At 33.4% G+C, this 20,543-nt stretch overlaps 3 protein-coding genes across 4 annotated transcripts; all 3 read right to left on the bottom strand.

Moving 5' to 3' along the window:
• Window positions 1–139: 139 nt before the first annotated feature.
• On the bottom strand, window positions 140–3,799 carry LOC122608186. The gene is made up of 5 exons (XM_043781276.1): window positions 3,642–3,799; window positions 3,424–3,536; window positions 840–921; window positions 666–751; window positions 140–578 (listed from the first exon to the last, which is right to left on the bottom strand). Exons 1-5 carry the CDS (start codon window positions 3,681–3,683, stop codon window positions 344–346), a joined length of 558 nt encoding a protein of 185 aa, XP_043637211.1. The 5' UTR covers window positions 3,684–3,799; the 3' UTR covers window positions 140–343.
• A 1,064-nt stretch (window positions 3,800–4,863) lies between these two features.
• LOC122606491 (ATP-dependent zinc metalloprotease FTSH 3, mitochondrial-like) lies at window positions 4,864–11,855 on the bottom strand. 2 transcript variants are annotated; one of them, XM_043779348.1, is made up of 8 exons: window positions 11,475–11,855; window positions 11,106–11,361; window positions 9,804–9,875; window positions 8,988–9,118; window positions 8,366–8,845; window positions 7,005–7,772; window positions 6,540–6,767; window positions 4,864–5,701 (listed from the first exon to the last, which is right to left on the bottom strand). In XM_043779348.1, the coding sequence occupies exons 1-8, from the start codon at window positions 11,526–11,528 to the stop codon at window positions 5,219–5,221; spliced, it is 2,472 nt and encodes an 823-aa protein (XP_043635283.1). In that variant the 5' UTR covers window positions 11,529–11,855; the 3' UTR covers window positions 4,864–5,218. The 2 variants fall into 2 exon arrangements, with proteins under 2 accessions (XP_043635283.1, XP_043635284.1); XM_043779349.1 differs by having other exon boundaries at window positions 8,988–9,115.
• A 1,332-nt stretch (window positions 11,856–13,187) lies between these two features.
• On the bottom strand, window positions 13,188–16,467 carry LOC122606492 (abscisic acid 8'-hydroxylase 2-like). The gene is made up of 7 exons (XM_043779350.1): window positions 16,153–16,467; window positions 15,569–15,890; window positions 15,322–15,474; window positions 14,633–14,875; window positions 14,163–14,438; window positions 13,613–13,731; window positions 13,188–13,441 (listed from the first exon to the last, which is right to left on the bottom strand). The coding sequence occupies exons 1-7, from the start codon at window positions 16,374–16,376 to the stop codon at window positions 13,327–13,329; spliced, it is 1,452 nt and encodes a 483-aa protein (XP_043635285.1). The 5' UTR covers window positions 16,377–16,467; the 3' UTR covers window positions 13,188–13,326.
• Window positions 16,468–20,543: the final 4,076 nt, after the last annotated feature.

Raw genomic sequence — 20,543 nt, 5'->3', positions numbered from 1 at the left:
CATAGTTAAAAAGAATATCATTCAACATTTCCATTTTCTTGACAAGTATACCACCCACATAAATATTTTCCTACTACTCTACTATATGTTCAAAATAAAAAAGAATTGAACATGTAATCTAAAGATTATAACACCACAATAATTACAAAAGCAAAAGATTGTTCATTTATCATAATTAAAACTAGTCAAATAATGGGTAGCTGCATAACATTTCAACCAAAACAGAAACTTATACAATAAACATGACAAGCTTGTTAGGAAGTTACATTGCAACTAAACTACAAGTCTGCAGGCAAAACTATTATAATTTAAACATACTATTAACCATAAAACCTGAAAGAGATCAGCCCCTTTTGCTTTGACTCTTTGAGGATCTTAATACATTGAAGTCCAGCTTTCCTCGCTTAGGTGGCTTATGAGATTGCAATCTACCATTATATGATGAAGAACTCTGGTTGCCTTCCATAACATTCCGCGAATTATGCGTATTTTGTACCTCTGTCATAACTTCCACTTGTTTCCTTTTGAGGTCTCCGTTGGCTTTATGGCCATTCAAGCTTACTGGTTCATCATTTTCTCTGTAAAACAAACTTGTTGACATTAAAATGTTTCCCATGAAATAAAGGAAGCAGAAAGTTTTTAAGGTATATTCAAAGATGACCAACCTATTAGACGGTTTTCCTCCTTGATCCCCAGAGCAAGCAGCATCACCTTCTGCTTGTCTTGGGTTTGAAGCATCTTCATTTAATTTCTACAAAAATAAAACATAAACATTAAGCAAACAAGCGTAACTTATATAGACAAGTAAATAAAACTCAACAACAGGCTATAAAACTTACATCAATTTTAGGATTAAAACTTTGAAATGACATGCGGCCTTTGATGGCCCCTGGACTAGGATCTCCTTCCATAATGATCATACTGCATGTAGCAACAAGCCATTAATGACATTGTAACTCTAAAAGCATAATTGTGACAAAGATCGTTAAATATGCAGTAATATAGCAATCCCTGGTAACTTTAGATAGTTATAAGATAGTTTGTTACCCTACTCATAATACAAGAGACTACAGTAAACAAATTTAACTACAATGAAATGAACATTTAATGGTGATACTTAAAACTAAGACAAGAGTAGAAGACTCGATAAAAGAAACAATTAATTAATGGAAGAGAGTGAATTAGTTCATGTTGATGCCTTCTTTTTGGCAGAGGAAGGAGCAAAGCCATGTAAACTTAGGTATTACAAATTTAAGTATTGATAATGGAGGTTTAAATTACGAAGATGCATATTTAGAATTACACTTTTGTGAATGGACTATTTAATAATCCTGTTAATACCATTTATCAGTTATCACACCGTTTATTGTGCACACATGTTAAACTATTCAGCAGATTTCACCCATTCTTGTCGAGTTCTGATGTAAATGCAGGTAAAAAGCTGTTGTAATCACATAATAAAATGGACAATATACAGGATCAAACCAGCAAAAGCAGGAACAAGTCGATGACACTGCACTAGCCCTTGCCTACTGGAGCCAACAAATTTCAAAAGCTAGATGTAGGGATACACCTCTTGTTCTGAGGGATCCCGGGTAAATGTACCTGATATGATAACTAACTACCTAAATTTGTAAAGCCCTTGTTTCACTATGATGGATCCTATCAATCACTCATTAACCCAATCAATTCCTGTCAATTACTACATGATCCTCCCCTGTTCTTCCCCTTACCCCCAATATATTCTGACATTCAGCTAACCAATTGCTGTTATCAACACATTGATAAACTCATAAACTAACTGCCAAAGAACAGAGATGATAAGGATAAACTAGAAACATCATAAACTTTAGATCCAGAGCCCTAATGTGAAAAATTGGATCACTGACATCTAGTCATCTAGAGGCAAACAAACAAAAAAGAGCATCTGAGCATGTACTCATGCTTTTTTAGTGAGAAGTATATATATTGATGCTAATATTACTATAAACATTTAGAAGAGCTAATAGATTGTCAGAAAACCTGTGAAGATAGATGCAAGAGGTTAGCAGAAAAACAATAGGCGAGAGAATGAAAGAGTATGCTAATTCATAGCTTGAGCTTTCATTGTTAGAAAGTTATTTATGAATCGAGTAATCGAGTGGTGAATAAATAACGTTTAAGTTCAACACAAGCTTGAACTCTGCTTCAGAGCCAATGACCACCCTTCAACTTGGTCCACTATTAACTACTGAAAATTTTGAATATATTGTATGGCTGTCTACATTGCAATTTAGCAATTTAACTAACGTAAACCTTAAAATACATGGAAGTACAGCATATATAATGTAAGCAAATGTGTAATTTACTGATGTAGTGATGTTTGACAAACAAACATAAACATCTAATGCCTGTTTTATTACTAAAGCAAATCATATCGTATACGTCAATTTCCTAACGAAATTCCCTATTATAATTTAGAGAAACTTCGCCTCCAGGATGAAATCATCTAGACAAATGAATACAATTGAAATTACCCTAGTAGCTTCCTAATATATGGAATTATACTCCAAAAGAAGAAAACGCATACAACATTATTTGCCAGTGAAATAAACACAAGTTTGACAAATTGTTCTAGCTTATTGCTTAAAATGTGCCTATGTGAAACAGAACTTTACATATCATACAAACCTAGTGCACTTACATTCCCAATCACGTGAAAAACCAATTTCGCTGATCCGATGTTTTTAAACCTAAGTCTATTAAATACTTCAACTTCCGATATTAAACATAATTCATATATTATCCAATCACAAAGAGCAAGACAATGTTCTCAAGAAATGAAATGATGATATTATTAACAATTTTAGTCCTTTTGTAACAGAAAAACAAAGGTTTCAGTCAAAGCCAAACTTTTACAGTTTTACTTCATACAAAGCAACCGAAATCAGATATTCATTATATGCACACACACTAAAACATACACCTTTCTTACAGCCCGAATTCTTTACGCTTATTAAACATTACAATACAGTCGATATAAATAAGGGTCACTTGCTCATCTTATGAATTCAATGCAGCTAATATCCTAGCTTTCTCTTTCGCCTATTTACAAAAAGTTCACAGCTTGGCATCAACTTTGGAAAACGAAGAAGTTTCTGCAAAGAGGGGTTCACTAACTCAAATGTACGCAGCCTAACCAGGATATCCCCTAAAAAATCCAAACCTTTTCCTTAGCCACCCCCACAACATGTTCGCCTTGTTAGGTTCTCGAACCTCGGATAACTATCCTATATCCTAAAATTTATATCCTAAAATCCATAAGTGGGTATTACTTTTGTAGCATAAATAAACAAGTAAAGCATGCATAAATATAAAAACAAAACAAAATTGCCCAATCCCAGATATAAAAGTAAAATAAATAAGTTAAAAAAAAAAAAGTACCATTTTTTGGATTTAACAAAAGATGGGAAATTTCCATCAGGTAATAAGACATCTTCTTCATCTTGTTTCTTTTTGTTTTTTTCCTCTTTGTTAGTAGCTCCCCTTTGCATAAACTATCATATACATATACATACAATATATACAAATTTATATATGTATAGCAGCAGCAAAATAGATATATAAGTAAAAAAAATAAGATTGTGAGTATATAATTATACCTTTAAGTTCTTTAATGTGCTTGATAATTCTCTTTTCGCCATTGAATTCAAGAATCCTGAATAAATTATATAGTAGGGTTTCCGAAAAAATAGCCCTCTTTTTTTCAAAAGATAATTCGAGCCTGGTTTCTGGTGTTTGGTTGTATAAAGGGTTAAGGGTTTTGATAGATAGCGACGACGGAAAAAATTGACAAATATACCCTTTTATCGAATTGGTTTTAGTTTCTTAATTAAAGAGAAATCAATATAGCCACTCGAAAAAAGAATAATCAATATAAGATTTTAGTGAGTGATCGAAAAATAGAAGGTATTATAATAGGGGTTAACAAGTATGCATCAACTACCCAGATTTTGAGAGGAGGAAATTTTATATTTATACAAGTGATTGGCAATGGGAGATTGTAGTATATTTGTTCTTCTCATTATAATATAGGTAGCATATTTATATTATTAGTTTGATATTTAGGTCTCTTAATTATTAATGTTATTTAATTAAGTCTCTTTATCATTTCTTTAAAAGATGAGAATATTACATAGTTAAATACTTGGGATTGTTTAGACTCATGGGAGTGGCACCCAATAGAAGGCGACCCGGCTGAGGCGACACCGGGTTCCCCCTTTTCCGCCCGAAATATCTCCTCCAGTGGCGAACTACATGACGTGATATATAAATGTATTATTTTACACAACATGATATTATAGGATGAAAATAAAGCTTTATATGAAATCTATATGAAATCTCAAACATAAAGAAATTTGGATATTGGGGGATTTAAACTTTTATAAATCACCTGAAAACAATTATTACAAGTAGTACAGCAGAATACCATACTAATTCATACACACGACATTCCCGTGTGTATGTGGAACTAGCTAATAGCAAACTATGTAAAAAAAAAAGTGCTTAAACATGTTATACAATCATGTTATATACAAGTTACAACATATGAACCATATTTGGTAAAGGGTTGTTTGGAAGGAACCCTTATTTCCGGCATCATAAAATAGTTTATTTCGATTATTTGCGGCTTATGATGCTTAACCTGCTATAGTCAATGGTGGTTCATGATGTTTGGTTGTCCAGATTGATAGGCACTGTGGTAGGTTTAGTGGTTTCCAACAGTTTATCAAGGAAAAATCTATATTGGTCTGGATTGAGTCTATCATGCGGCAAACAAACCTTACAAATCGTAAACCATATATCACGAGCCTGGAAAAACAGTTGAAGAAATTTTTATGCAAGTGTTGGCATTATGCGTCTAATACATAATTAACAATGTTTCAGGACCAGAACCAGTACAAACTTATGTTCATAATGTCCAAAGAGCGAAAAACTCTAAAAGAATGAAAATGCATCACAGGATTTTTACATCGTGTTCTTTTTGTATCATCATCATTCACTGGCACTTGCTTATACAATTAGCCAACAAGCAAAGCTAAATGTGTCACCAATACAGCTTGAAGACAGATCATTGCTTCACTCCGCCACTTAAATCTTTCTCGATACAAATCCAAATAGGGAGGGATGAACTTCTTTGTCACTAAAAGTCTCCATACATCTTTTCTGGAAAAAGCTCCTATGCAGGGACTACATCAGGCTCAAGTGGTGGTGGAGACTGGTTGTCTAGGGTGGTCCCACCCTCTTCGGTCTGGTCAGCTTTTGCATCTTCATCTCCGAACCCGTGCCTAAATCTGTCATAATTAGTCATTTCAGGTGCTTTAAATGGGCGTTCACCCAATACTTTTAGCAAATCGTCTTGATGGAGGACTTCTTTTTGGAGCAGAAGTTCGGCGATTTGAGAAAGTTTCTCTTTGTGCTCTTCCACAAGCGAGACCGTGCGTTGATATGCCTTGTTAACCCATTCTCTAACTTCAGTGTCGATGATTGCACCAGTTTTGCTGCTGTATGGTTTGGTCATCTCCATCCCGTCATCCCTTTGAGGAAAGGAGAGGAGACCTACCTTCTCACTAAATCCGTATACGGCAACTTGAGCGTATGTCATTTTTGTTACTTTCTCCAAGTCATTTTGTGCTCCAGTTGAAATCCTCCCTATGAGAACCTGAAATCAAGATATATTCATAACCACCGGCACAAACGGTTCAAAATACAAAAAATATGCAACATGACATTTGCCTATCCCATCAAAACAGTAGCCACTACATTTTTAGATGTCTACAAGTTTGAAGCTATGCGTTTTAAATCTGATCATGTGACATTAAATAATTAATGTATATCTAAAATAATCATCGATAATACGCACAACACAGTGTTCGCGTGTGCTTCTACTACGAAGTTGCACTAACCAGTTTACCAGTGCTTTTAGTGTTTGTTTCTAATTGTTTAACCAATAAATAAAATGACCAAAAAAGAAACTATTCTTTGCTACTATAATAAGTATGTATGTGAAGTGAAACATGACAGTTGATTTTCTATCAAATACAATATCATATTATATGAATTATTGGTAATAAGTTCTACTAAGATATTAATCTATACTATCAACAAAGCAACAATCATCTTTTCTATATACTAATCATGAAAAATTAATCAGAAATGGAGGGTAAATAAGTACTTCAGTTTTTTTTACTTACTCCGTCGCTGTTAAGAAACTATTTACAATAAAAAACTGAGGTAAGCAGATAACTATAAACAAAACTAATCGATCAGAATGCTGAAAACTCAATACCGTAGCTCCAGATAGCAATAATCAGATACCAGTTTCATATTTGTATATCTAAACACTCCCATAATAGTCATCTTAATACATGACATTTAGTCGATGAATAATTTGAGAACTGCTTAATAGTAAAACCTAATGTATGAACCAATTAAACAAATTTTCATGGGACCCCGGAAACATTACATCATTTAAGTCGAGAAAGTGTAAAAAACATTACCTGCTCAGCAGCACGGCCACCAAGCGTCATGCATGTCATGTCAAAAAGCTGTTCCTTAGTCATGAGTAGATTCTCACTTGGTACATATTGAGCAAACCCAAGTGCTGCTGTACCACGAGGAACAATGGTGACTTTCAACAAAGGTTCCGCGTGTTCCAAAAACCACCCCACAACCGCATGTCCCGCTTCATGATAAGCTACAGTTCGCCGTTCAAGCTTGCTAATCACCTGTCTCAACAAGAGTATCAGTAGAGGTAGCAGAAGGGTAGAGTTGGCAGGTTACATGCAGTAAATTACAAGTTGGGCAATACATCATGTTAAACGATGCCCAACCCATTCAACCCGTTTGATATCGAACAGGACTCAAATTGACTGGTTTATAAACAAATGGGTCAAAATTGCCTAATCTGATTAAGCATTAGACATATTTGAACTAATTTTGTTATAACTAATACTTCATCTTACCTTGTTCTTCTTCTCGAGCCCACCAATGATCCTATCGATGGCTCCATCAAAATGGTCCATGGTTATCTTAGTCTGCTCACGTCTAGCAGCAATCAAAGCTGCTTCATTGCAAACATTTGCTATATCAGCTCCAGCAAATCCTGGAGTTAGGGCAGCAAGTCTCTCAGAGAAATAAGATGGTTCATTATCAAGCTTGAGCTTTTTCAAATAGATTTGAAATATCTGTTCTCGGCCTTTGATATCAGGTTTGTCAATGCTAATTTGTCTATCAAATCTTCCAGGCCTTAAAAGAGCTTTATCTAAAATATCAGGACGATTAGTCCCTGCAAGAACAACCACACCAGCAGTAGTCCCAAACCCATCCATTTCGACAAGCAGTTGGTTAAGTGTACTTTCCCTCTCATCATTACCACCCGAAAACCCTCCACGTCCCCTGGCACGACCTATTGCATCGATCTCATCAATGAATATTATACTAGGTGCACACTGTCTAGCCTCTTGGAACAAGTTTCTAACCCTCGAAGGACCCACACCAACAAACATTTCCATAAAATCTGATCCAGAAATCGAGAGAAATGGCACACCAGATTCCCCTGCAGTTGCTTTAGCTAATAGGGTTTTGCCTGTGCCTGGTGGCCCAACCAATAGAGCACCTTTCGGGATTTTGGCTCCCAATTCCTCGTATTTCTTTGGATTCTTGAGAAAGTGCACAAACTCCATGATCTCTTGTTTTGCTTCATCACAGCCCGCGACATCATTGAAAAAGACCTAAATATAGCATTGAAAGACGAACAAGTTATTATTTATTTGGAGTATCTTAAGAGACTAAGGGATCATTTTGCTGTCAAGTCATCTTAAGATATCAGCATCAGATAATAATCAATAACAGAACAAAGTGTAAAACTGAATGTTTGGGTCCATTCTTGTTATTTATTGTTGTACAAATTAACTTGCAATAATCAGATAGTTACCTGCATGAATGTTTAACTCTGATTAAAATTAATTAGTAAAAAGGACCATAAGAATATTTTCAACGAAAGCCTTTTTCCTAAAAAGTGACCATAGGAACATTGTTGTAGAAAAAGCAGATACGCTTTTATTCTTCTTTTTACTAACAGTTTTGTTGAAGTTGGTAAGAAACCATTATCCAATATCGATTCTCTGAAACCTATATAATCATACAACCAGAAGCAGTCTATTTATTCCAAAACAAAAAACTGAACGTTGCAACCACAAACCATAATAATCTATTTAAAAACACATATCCAAACACCCCTAAATTGTAGTACTAAGCCTTGTGGAAGCAACAGATTAACGACAAAAAAAGGATAATTTATATTAGACAGTAATGAAAGGCGTACCTTATTTTTTGCATTCTTATCGACTTTATTAATATGGGCTTTTCCAATGTTAAATATTCCACGGGCACCTTTCCCACCACCACCTCCAACACCTAAACCACCTTGCATTCTCCGACTCATGTACCAAAGGGAACCAAGTAACAAAAGTGTTGGAGCAAATCGCATAATTTCTTGATACCAAACCATTTCAGAAGCATATGTGACAGGAATGTGATCATGAGAATCTATCCCAAGTGCTTCCTGTGCTTCTTCTAATTTTTCTTCAAAAGATTCAACGCTTCCAATATTAAAGTAGTATTTATACCGGCTGGTATTCACTTTTGTAGGTGAATCAATTGAAGTCCCTTCAGCAGAGCCATCAGTTGATTGATTGCGTGGTGTGTTTCGGACGTATACTTTTGCGACTGATTTGTTCGATATAACTATATGATCCACCAAGCCTGGTTCCAAAAGCTTATTTTTGAACTCCTGAAAACTAATCTGCAAATTTCAGAAAGCAAATGAAAAAAGAACAGTAACATCAGGCAATCCGCAGTACTCCTATACAAAATGTATGCGACAATTTTATAAAAAGGCGTATTAAATCTCTACATAAGTTCATAACCATAAATAACTTGCTAACCTGCTTCTGTTCACGGGGACCAAAAGATAGCGATGAAAAGAGTAACAATCCAATCACTATTAGTGGAATCGGTATTTGGAATTGGAATTGTTTTGGAAAGAAACCCCCATCATCTTCTGAATTCGATTCTTCTACACATAGCACAAATTAATTAGTGTGTGAACTCCAAACATGTCACTAATTCGTCATTACTATGAAAACAATACAAGATTAGATTGTGCCATAGCTAAACTGCTTGTCCAATTTGATATTTATCCCAAAAGACAGTGCATTTAACATTTTGCATCAATCAACCTAAAAGTAGTTCAAATATCAAAACTTCACTCAAATATGGAAACACAGTTTTTATTGTAATACATAGATCACATCCACAAGAAGTTCAAACTAGACACACGTGGGATATTTCCAGTAAGCATATTTATATACCTAATGATACTAATACTAGCCTACCTCGAGCACTCTGCGACATACTCAAGCAAGACATATAACAGTTATGCACGTTTACCACTGAACAAAACTGACGTAAACAGCCAAAATGAGGGCATGTTAGGAACTTTCATATCTTTATGTACTCGTGGCTTCAAAAGTGCTTCTACTACTTCATAATTACTTATCACAAGCAGCTTACCCAATTTTTTAAATGGAACATGTATCCAAACATATCATAAACACTTAAAATATGCAAGATCCCAAAGAACCTCTAACTACACCTAGCTCATAACACCAAAGTAGTTTTAAGTTTGTAACTTTTCACACACGCAAGAGTAAAACTTCGCCATAAGTAGCAGCCATACTCCAAAAAAGTAACCACCCAACCTTTTGATTCAGCTTTCTGGTCATCCGCTTTTGGTGTTTCCTTCTTTTCCTTGGGGTAAAAGTTTTCATAATCTGAAAAAGAAATCATTCCAAAATTAAGTTATGCATACACCACAATATACACCCATAAATCAATATATGAAGTTGTGGACAAGATCCGCTAAAAAGACCCAAAGATTAACGAGAAAGGAAAGCAGTCTATGCATCAAAAGAATGTCTTTTTATGCACAACTTTCACACATCAGCTTCTCATTCTTTCCTATGTGTATTTCCATAAGGCTTATTTAAAAATAACTAACCCTTACGTGTATGAATGTGGGAGTGTACATAGATATATATGTATATAGTTCAAAGCCTTCTCAAAGATACAGGCCTTCTTATTTGGTCTTTCGCTTTCCCCTATATACACATCATGAGTATGTTTGGCAAAAGTAGTCGTAATTGTAGCTTAAGGCTGAGGCTTTTTTCCAACATTCTTATTAGTATCTATTTTTGTGTCTTTTTGGCCTTTCTCCAGCTACAGCTTTTCTTTTACAAAAGCTACAACCAAAAGCGTCCGAGTATGTTTGGCAAAAGTGGTTGTAGTTTGTAGTTGTAGCTAAAGGTTGAGGCTTGTTTCCATAATTTTTATTAATACCCACATTTGAGTCTTTCCGGCCTTTCTTGAGCTACAGTTTTTTTTTAAACCTACAACCAAACACCGCCGAGTATGTTTGGCAAAAGTAGTTGTAGTTATAGTTGTCGCTAAAGACCGAGGCTTTTTTCCAAAATTCTTATTGATACCCATTTTTTAGTCTTTCCGGTCTTTCTTAATCTTAAGATTTTTTTTCTAAAAGCTACAACCAAACACGGCTGAGTATGTTCGACAAAAGTGGCTGTAGTTTGTAGTTGTAGCTAAAGGCTGAGGCTTTTTTCTAACATTCTTATTATTATCTATTTCTGAGTCTTTCTGGCCTTTCTCGAGCTACAGCTTTTTTTTTCTAAAAGCTACAGCCAAACACATCTGAGTAATGAGTATATTCAGCAAAAGTGGTTGTAGTTTGTAGATGTAGCTAAAGGCTGAGACTTTATTCCAAAATTCTTATTAATACCCATTTTTGAGTCTTCCCAGTCTTTCTTGAGCTGCATCTTTTTTTTCCTAAAAGCTAAAACCAAACACGGCTGCATCGTTTTTCGAGCTCCACCCCCCAAAAACACCACCCTTACCAAACACACCCAATACAATATACATCCAAACAGTAAAACAAAACAACACAAAATGTAAAAAAAAGAAAAAACGGAGAGGGGGCTAAAAAAGCTTACTTTTTTTCTTAGGGCTTTCACTGGAGAAAAACCGTCGAAAACTAGGGTTTGCAAGCAAGTACTTCAAATCAGACACCACTTTTGGATTTGACCCTAATATATTATCATTATTATTATTATTAGCTGCAGAAAATGAAGATAAATAACGTTTCAAAAACCCTAATTTATCTCCATTTCCAATAACATTCTGTGAATCATTATACACTGATGAACAAGAATCAGTCAGTATCTGTGATCTTCCTCCAATCAATACATTCTATACATACAAAAAATATACATACACAGCATCAGATACATATATATACATACATATACATATATAATTAAAACAAATACATGAAAAAGAAAAGAATTAGGAAGAATCTTTACCCTAGAACGAGATGATGATCGAGAAATTGAGCGACCTAAGCGTGAAAGCATCATAATAATTTATTTATTTTATTTTGATTAAAATCGTTTTACAATTAATTATGGATTAACATATGATGGTATGAGTTTATTCAAATGATTTAATTTAACAAAAAAAGGAGCAGAATTTGCTTTTGTTTGAAGAGGTGGTGTTGGAGGAAAATAGAACCAGATAAATATGGTTGTTCTGGTTTTAAGCCACGGGTCGATACTATACTATAATATACTAATATAATATATAATATATGCGGCTTACTATGGGCCTATGTATTGTTGATGGATATATAAAGTTTGGTTGTTTTTGAAATGTTTTGATTATTATGGATTTTAGTTTATGCGATGTGATTGATATTTTTTTCTTTTTTGATTCTTTCCACTTTTCAGTATTTAAAAATAGGAAGAGATGTGTAAATAAAAATTTGAAACTTGGGTACCAAGATATTGAATGAATGAATCATGAATGAGTATTGATTTGTCAAACTTTTGACTAATTAAGGGCATCTTGGTATGAATGGAATAACTTTAAAGTTGCATGAAACAAAAGGTAATTGAATGGATATACTAATCTATCCTATTACCGTATAATTTTACTTCAATTAAACTTTTTTTAAAAGACGTGAATCATTTATTCGCAACGGGAGATCTAGCTTACGTTGTTTTAGATCCACGTTAGAGAGCTCCCCACCCTCAATACATTGTAGGATGAAAAATATCCAATTAAATTGCTTAAAGGCACAACATTTAACTAAGATAAAACTTTATGACTCAAACCTGGATCTTGAATCACCGAGGCTTGTGTAAGATACCTTTTATCATTGAGCTATTTATTTGTTGGTTTACAATCAGATTTTTAAAATGCAAAATTATCAACATACTTTTTATCAAATTATGTCACAATTTTCTACACTAAAGAAAAAAAAGTTATGTCATCATCATCAAATATAAATGTAATTGCCTTTAAAAATAATTTACCACCTATGTATCATTTATTTCTTTTAGGGTTGTGAATAACAAACTCCAACAAATAATGAGAAATACTCGTAGAGAACAACACTAAGAAAAAAAGAAAACATCGTTGCTTTCTTTCCCGGAATAAAATTCCAACCTAACTAATATATAAAATGGGCTACTTCATAAATTGGGCTTGACATATTTCGATATTTATGTGTTTTGAAACATAGCCCATATGCCATATATACAAAGCACATGAAGCCCATATATGACAAGCAATTTTTATTAGAGTAATAAACTCCCCTCCTATGGCTATGTGTTTTATCAAAATGTTAAGTCACAAGAAATCCATGAAAGCCCAGTTTATTCATACAAGTATATGTACGTTCTTAATCAGTTAATCAAATGCTGAACAGCTAAATCGAATTTTTTAAGAATGACTCTATGCAGAAACCAACATATGCACCGACTTCGATAATTAGCCCAGCGTTTGTGTATTGAATATTGCTTTTCTTTCGACGTGTAGGAAACCAATGTTCGCCGTGAGCATTTGATATTTACCATTTTCAAATGCCGTCTGATCGAAATGTACTCCTAGATATAATGATTTTTGTTTCGTTCTTAATTTCTAATTTCTACTAGCATATTGATAGGATAATCCATCAGTCAACCAAAGGCACCAAAAATACTCGGCCCAATATATTAAAGAATGAGGCCCAAATATGAAATTCAGAAACAGAAAACTTTCTTATATATTGATGATCAACAGATACGAAACCTTACATTATACTTCTGTTTCTGCTATTTGTTTGCCTCTACCCTAAGCTAATTTATATTTTGAATTCCCTTGACAATTATACCATTAGCTCTCGAAGGCGTCACACTCACTTAAACGATGGATTTTGATAGGCAAGCCTTGTTTTGGAACCGGGAAAGGGATGTACTCTATGCCATCGTCGTCTCCAAACACTTCCCATCTGCAAACAAGGTTCCAAACATATATAATCATTTAGATATTGTATACGCGTAAAAACTTTGTACCATACCATTATGCATTAAACTTGTTTCAATACATTGTAACCACAAATGGTCTATTTCACAATTTAGTGTCATTAAAAGCATTATAATAAAGTAGAATGTAGGCTTGCCTGAAGGAGGTAGTCAAGTAGTGTAGTAGAATGAGCATTTCAACCTTAGCTAGCTCGCTTCCTGGACAAGAATGAGCTCCATTCCCAAATGGCATGTACGTGTTCGCTCTGGGTGCCACCTTTAAAAAAAAGGTAAGTTAAATATGATTGATAATGTGATCTAGGGTATGTTTGACAAAAAAAAAAATAATTACACTATGTTCTTTAGTTTTATTATGGAATGAAAATAAAAGAAAGAAAATGATTACAAAATAAATTGTGCTCTTGAGTTTAATCTAAGGATGGAAAAGAAATGAAATGAAGAGAACTGGAATGATTTTTTAGTTGATTTTGTCTAAAAGTTTTCTCCCCATTTATGGGATGATTTGAGAGGAAGATAATATCGCTTCCAATCATTTCTTTTTTTTTTTATAATATAAACTCAAAAACACAGTGTTAGTGTTGGGGCTATGGATGGAGGCTACAATGCATTTTCTATCCGGCCCATAAACCAAACAACACATTTTAACAAGCTAAGATAACAAATTATCAACTAAAATATATATGTTACCTCAAATCTTGAAGGGTCGAACTTGTCAGGGTCAGGGAAGAAGTCAGAGGAGTAATGGATGGTTCTAAAGAGCGGAAGAACCTTCCAACCACAAGGGATTAAATATCCTTCTATTTCTACATCTTTGATTGCTTCACGAAACGTGAAGGACAATATGCTTGCGGCTCTCAGCGTCTCTTGTAACACGCGGGTAGTTAATGACATTCGTCTAATATCATCCCAAGTAATCCCACGATTAGCCTCCAATCTCTTGCTCCGAATTTCTTCTTGTTCCATCTATATTTAGAAAATCGTTATATATATTGCATACTCATCTTAACTCAATTACCATTTACAACAATATCCATGTCGTCAATTTTAAGTACAAAACAACACCACTCGTGGTTATATTACTCAGTTTTTTGGAAAAGTTTTGGTTTATGTTCAAATTTTTAGCAAGAAAAGATGTGTATATATATATATATATATACCTTGACACTAGCTAGGATATGTGGATGATCATGCAAGTACTTGAGGAGCCATGTTAGAACACTAGCCGTTGTATCATGGGCTGCAAAAATGACTCCAATTATATTATCTGCTATATGTGTATCACTCAATTGACATTTTTCCTTTAGTCCCAATAATAGCCCAAGCAATCCTCCTCCATGCTCCCCACTCTCCCTTCTCTTCTTTATCATCTTCCTTAACCTCTCATTTAAAAGATTCCTTGCCTGTAATTTCATGTTAATTTCTAGTTAAGAAAATCAACTTCCCCGATAAACTTGACAATCAAAATGGAATGTTGCCGAGAGTAATGACTAGAATGTACATGTCAAATTAAATGGAGTACCATTATACAAAAGAAACATTAAGGTATGCTAAAGTAAAGCTAATCAGTTCATCTATCATACTTGTAATTAATTTGAGACCACAAAACTTATGGCAATGCCCTAGTATAACAACAAATTAAAGTGATGTCAAAATACTAAAGAAATGATTAATGTAGTTGAGAAATTAATGGCGATAGATATTATTTGCTAGCTTAGAAAGAAATTGATATATAGTCATGTCCTCACCTTCATTGTTTTCTTGAAGACAAAAATAAAGTGATGTCAAAATACTAAAGAAATGATATTATTTGCTATATATATCTTAGAAAGAAATGGATATTAATTACCTTCATAGCTTTCTTAAATGGAGTTCCAGGAAGATCCAATGGCATTGAATTGTATCCTTTCTCAATACAATGATACAAATGCTTGAATCCTTCCACATCTTTCACTTCTAACTTGTTCCCAAATATTGATAACATCGCCACTTCATATGAATACTGTATAATAATGTGAAACATGTATCGTCAAATCAACTTGTCATACAATATAGCACATTCTATATACAATCCAATGTAATTAAATTCATCATACCTTTTTCATTTCATGCAAGGTGTTGATGGTTTTGGTTTTCTCCCAAGTGGGAAGAAGATCAAGGACGATGTTTTCGATTTCGTGAACCGAGCCTTTAATGGCAGAAGGAAGAAATGAAGATTGGATCAATTTCTTGAGGTGAGAATGATATGAACCTTGGTGAAAGAAAATGGCTTGAGGGCCAATCAACTTCTCTTTGCTTATAGGGTATGTGGGTTTAAAAAGATGAGATTGAGTGACCAAAATTATTTTGGCTATCTCAGGGCTTGATATCATAACACATGGGCATCCCAATATGTGACTCTTGAATATATTTCCATACCTACAATGTAAAAATTAATTCTCATGATTACTCATTTGTCAAAAGAATTAGAAAAAAATAATGAATAAATTAAAACACCTATAATATTATTTGACACCATATAGATGTGTTATAAAAGGATCTTTTATAAAATCAAATGATATGTTATAAAAGGATCTTTTATAAAATGACGTGTTACATAAAATCTCTTTCAATTACAAAAGTATCTTGTATATTTTTATTAAACGTTCTATATATATGAACAAGACATATATATAATGACCTTCTTTGACGTATCGAGAAGAAAGTGTTGGGATTTTGTTTATAGTGGCTAAGTGTTTCACCAATGTATGGCCAACCCATCGAGCCCGGTGGCAGCCGTTCATTTTTCTTTAGGCCATTTCGACGCCATATGAAGTTACAAACGATTAGTGTCACAAAAAACAGGAAAGCAGCTGCAAAGGGGGAAAGAAGGAGATGTAGAGACGGCGGTACAAGAACCAACATCTTTACTTTGGTGGAGATACTAAGGATTTGGGTAGTGGTTGTACGGTGGTTATATGATGGTCGGAGTTAAATAGGTAAGTCAGTAAGTGTAGTGTTTTTGTTCAAAAGTTGGGTATGGAATGGAACTCATGATGGATATATATAGTATTTTGATTTTGATTTTGATTTTGATTGTGAGGTATGAAGTGGAGTCGTGGGTTATGGACACATGTCACCGACTTATTAAAACACCTCATCATCAATTAATAAAAGCTATTAATTGTCTTTTCAACGAAAATATCATCAATCATTTGATTTCATTTCAAATATCCGTTGGAGCAAAATTATGCTAATCCATTTAAAAGCACGACGATTAATAAATGTAAAATATGTCTCTTCAAATTTGAATATGGGTATATCAAAGCCAAGCATTCATAAAAGGACTTAGTTCCTATGTCCTACTCAAGACTTGAACACAATACCTCATACAAGGGGATGACCTTTCAACCATTGAGCTCTCTAGCGCGGACCCGGTTATAATAAGGTATGTTAGACCTCCATCTGTCGAATCACGACACGAAATTTCCAGTGAAATTCACCTTTCAACAAAAAGATTTTTTTCACATGGTTTAAGTCTTTTTTTTTTCTTTAACGGTTGTTGTCACGGTTTAAGTAGATATTGTCACGTATGATACTATGATATGTTGGCGATTAAAAATATTCCGTTACATATGAGTAATACTAATCATATTATACATTTATCTAACAATTTTAACACTAAAACAGTAAAACATAAAATAAAAAAGTGAAAGAATGCAAAGATTTTAATACCGCTCACCCAATTTAAGATCTTCAAAACCCGACCTTTCACCCCGATTTTAGTTCCGGCGATCCAACGGAATCCTACTAATTAGAACCCAATGCAAATGGCCCTTCATCAAGTCGATAAACACTTTGGCATTTGTCTTAGTATGTAACACGTCACGTTATTTTAACACTAGTCAAACCCAATGTTCTTGATGAAATGATGATCACATAATATTACTCGGTATTATAATAATAGCAAATAACAACAAACACTGATAATAATAATAAAATAATGAAAAGAATAAAGATCTAACACAAATGAAGTCAAATTCAATTTGGTGATTTCATTGGTTATGAACTAAACATTTGGTATTTAATAATTAATAAAGTTATAGTCTGTCATGACAAATGTAACTCTAACTTGAATCTGATTGTGTACAAAGAATTTAATATAAACATTAGTTTACCTTAAGGTTCACACATGTCACCTCCCCGTTTAGTGGAGATAAATATTACTTTCCCAAAGAGACCTAAATAACAAGATTCTCTAGCTCTAACATTTGCCAATTATTTGTAAACCCTAGCGTGTAAAATTGACAATTTTGTTTTATGTTCATTGATGACTCACCCAAAATGTATATATTGTCAAGAAGATTATCTAGCTCATGCTAGAGCGCTAGTTATAGTCAAGCATATCTCGTTTTATGAAGTCAAACTTAACTGACTTGGTAATTAGAGATATTTTGTATGGGTTGGCTAATTCAATGTGAGCATTTCACTTATTCACTATGTGTCAAAAGAAGAAGGAAAAGGTCTGTATGTCCAGGCCGGCCCAATACTTAGGCAGTTGTTTTAGGCCCTCACTATATTAGGCCCCCAAAATTTAGATATATTGGGCTAAAGATATATTGGAATTTTATTTTAAAGCTTAATTTTTTCAAAACAATTAAAACAAAGGGGTAAAAACAGCCTCTACTCACTAGTTATTGATGCAACTGTCAAAAAAAAATTTTTACACAAAAAGTGATTTTTTAAACATGTTGTCACAGCTCACAAATAAAGGTACTTTTTTAGTTTTGCAAGCATTTCAAATTTGAATTATCATATGAAAAGTATTTTGAGATTGAACTTTCGAACGTCTTACACTAAATTTATATTTTAATGAATTAGGCTTTCAAATTTGGTTTTGTTTAAAGTCAGCAAAAAGGTTGAGCCGAATTTGTGGATGATCCGCTATGTGAGAAGAAAGGGGAGGAAATGTGTGAAGATGGGATTTAATGCATTCAAAGATCGTAAAACATAACTTCAAATTAAGTTATGGAAATAATTTTGCTGAAAAATAAACTGGAATGCCTCTTAACATCATAATTCACCACTTCTACTTAGCCCGGTCATCGAAACTAGCCAATTGCCAATAGCTAACATTAGTATTTTCTTTGAAGGTGATGTATATTTAAATTTACATTAGCATTATCAAAATCTTTTTCGTTGAACATCAAACTGCATTACAAATTCTCTGGCAAACGTTATAGAAGAAAATTACAAACGGTAAGGATCACAAGTAGAGAGATTAATAATCTAGTGATTCTGGTATATAAGCCCGTTTCTTTTTTTAGTCATTAAGTGTTGAGTGTAATAAGTAGCTAAATGTATTAAGAATGTATGTATGTATTAAGTAAAATATATGTAATTGACGGTTATTTTTATTTATTAAGTCAAAAGGAAAATGTTTGGTTCCACACAATATCCACGAGTGAACCATTTAAAGGAGTAGAACCAAATATCGCCAAAAACTTCATTCAGTTTTTCTTTATTGTTATTAAAGCAAGCAAGGTGTCCATGACCCATAACGTGGTTATGAAGAGATATTCTTGAGAAAGAGACCAAAAAAGTGAATTTGTCAGTCGAATCAGAAAGAGTAGGAGTCTTTCCAAGTCAGTAACATAATCCATTTGATGATGTGATCAGGGTCAAGAAGGCCATGCCCATAAAATACCGGCCCCTTTACATAGGTTATCTTATCAATAACCAAGCAATATTGAGTCCTTTTCAGTCTAAGTGGTACGTAGTGAGAACCACTGAAGCTAGAGATGTTGCCTCAATTGCAAATTATACAAATGTTGGTCAGAAAAATCATGACGCCACCGTACTTGATTTTTGAATCAAAATTCGATCCATTGGATATTTAGTTATTGTTTAACATCATGCGATAATTTCTCTCACCTTTGGTTATATGGCCTTTATATTTTTACAATTACTCGATCCAACATTGAATTTTGTTTCTCAAAAACTTTTGAATTTTGACATTATATTGACCTTAAAGGTACTAATTAAATTTCTAAATATTAAAAGTGTGTGTGTACATACTGTCTAAAATGCAATACATATTATTTTTATCTTTACTCTTTTATAAAGCATTTTGGATTTTATTTTTGGTATGTCTTAAAATATTAAACATATTTTTTTCCCAAAAGCCTCTTTCACCATATTTATGGTTCCCAAAATGTCCTCCACACACTACAACACTAAATTAACGTATCCACCCTTATAAATATTGTCACTCCTAAAACAAAATTTCGTCGCAATACACAGATATAATGCTCGTTTTTGTTAAAAAGAAAAGAAAAATGCTTAGGAAAAATATCTTATGAGTATCTTAGACTAGTTTAGATCGCACACGTAAATATCTTAACTTGGATTGGACCACGTAGCTGGATGAATCCTTTTAGGGATCAACAAGCTAAAACCTGTAACTTGCCAACTACTCTGTCTTGTCTTGATGAACCTTTAATTTATTCCATTCTTCTACGAGTAATTTGTAACGTGGCTGGAGCATGGCTTTAATTTACACAATTCTATCCGGCAAGATATATCATACTAACAAGTAACAAATACTTATAAGTATAGGATCCACTAAAGTTGCTTTCGTGAAAGAAATTTGATCTTTGTATTGAAATCAAAGGTCAAAATTCAAAGATTATCTTTGAATTTTGACCCTTGATTTTAATTCAAGGGTTAGGATTAACAACTTTGCCAATAAAGTTATAAATAACTTTATAGGATCTCAATCTTATTTATAATAACTAGATTTTAGACCCGTGTCAAATACACATGTTTTACAACAACGTCAATATAATAATTAATATATGGAACAAAAAGATACTTATAAGTTAAAATATAAAAATATACTTATAAAGGAATTGAGATATTCAAATATAAATACTAATCATATCAATGTTGAATTGTGTAGTATGGTTTCTTTTATATAAACCTTTCCAAAAAACAATATATTAACCTTGATTACACAATCCATCGAGTTCTCACTATTCAATATTTTAATATTATATAAGATATTAATTTGTATAATCCAATGTTGTAACC

The sequence above is a fragment of the Erigeron canadensis genome, chromosome 7, assembly GCF_010389155.1.
Source record: "Erigeron canadensis isolate Cc75 chromosome 7, C_canadensis_v1, whole genome shotgun sequence".
Classification (NCBI taxonomy): domain Eukaryota; kingdom Viridiplantae; phylum Streptophyta; class Magnoliopsida; order Asterales; family Asteraceae; genus Erigeron; species Erigeron canadensis.
This window is presented reverse-complemented; position numbering and strand designations above follow the sequence as displayed.

Excerpts from the sequence above, each read along its gene's own strand:
- LOC122608186 (XM_043781276.1), bottom strand. The coding sequence starts at position 3,683 with ATGGCGAAAAGAGAATTATCAAGCACATTAAAGAACTTAAAG. Across the intron at positions 922-3,423 it reads TTTGTTAAATCCAAAAAATG|TATGATCATTATGGAAGGAG; the intron begins GTACTTTTTTTT and ends TGCTACATGCAG. Across the intron at positions 752-839 it reads GTTTTAATCCTAAAATTGAT|AAATTAAATGAAGATGCTTC; the intron begins GTAAGTTTTATA and ends TTATTTTTGTAG.
- LOC122606491 (XM_043779348.1), bottom strand. The coding sequence starts at position 11,528 with ATGATGCTTTCACGCTTAGGTCGCTCAATTTCTCGATCATCATCTCGT. Across the intron at positions 9,876-11,105 it reads TGAAAGCCCTAAGAAAAAAA|ATTATGAAAACTTTTACCCC; the intron begins GTAAGCTTTTTT and ends TTTCTTTTTCAG. Across the intron at positions 5,702-6,539 it reads GTGGCCGTGCTGCTGAGCAG|GTTCTCATAGGGAGGATTTC; the intron begins GTAATGTTTTTT and ends TCTTGATTTCAG.
- LOC122606492 (XM_043779350.1), bottom strand. The coding sequence starts at position 16,376 with ATGTTGGTTCTTGTACCGCCGTCTCTACATCTCCTTCTTTCCCCCTTT. Across the intron at positions 14,876-15,321 it reads CATTTAAGAAAGCTATGAAG|GCAAGGAATCTTTTAAATGA; the intron begins GTAATTAATATC and ends ATGAAATTACAG. Across the intron at positions 14,439-14,632 it reads ATATCCTAGCTAGTGTCAAG|ATGGAACAAGAAGAAATTCG; the intron begins GTATATATATAT and ends TTCTAAATATAG.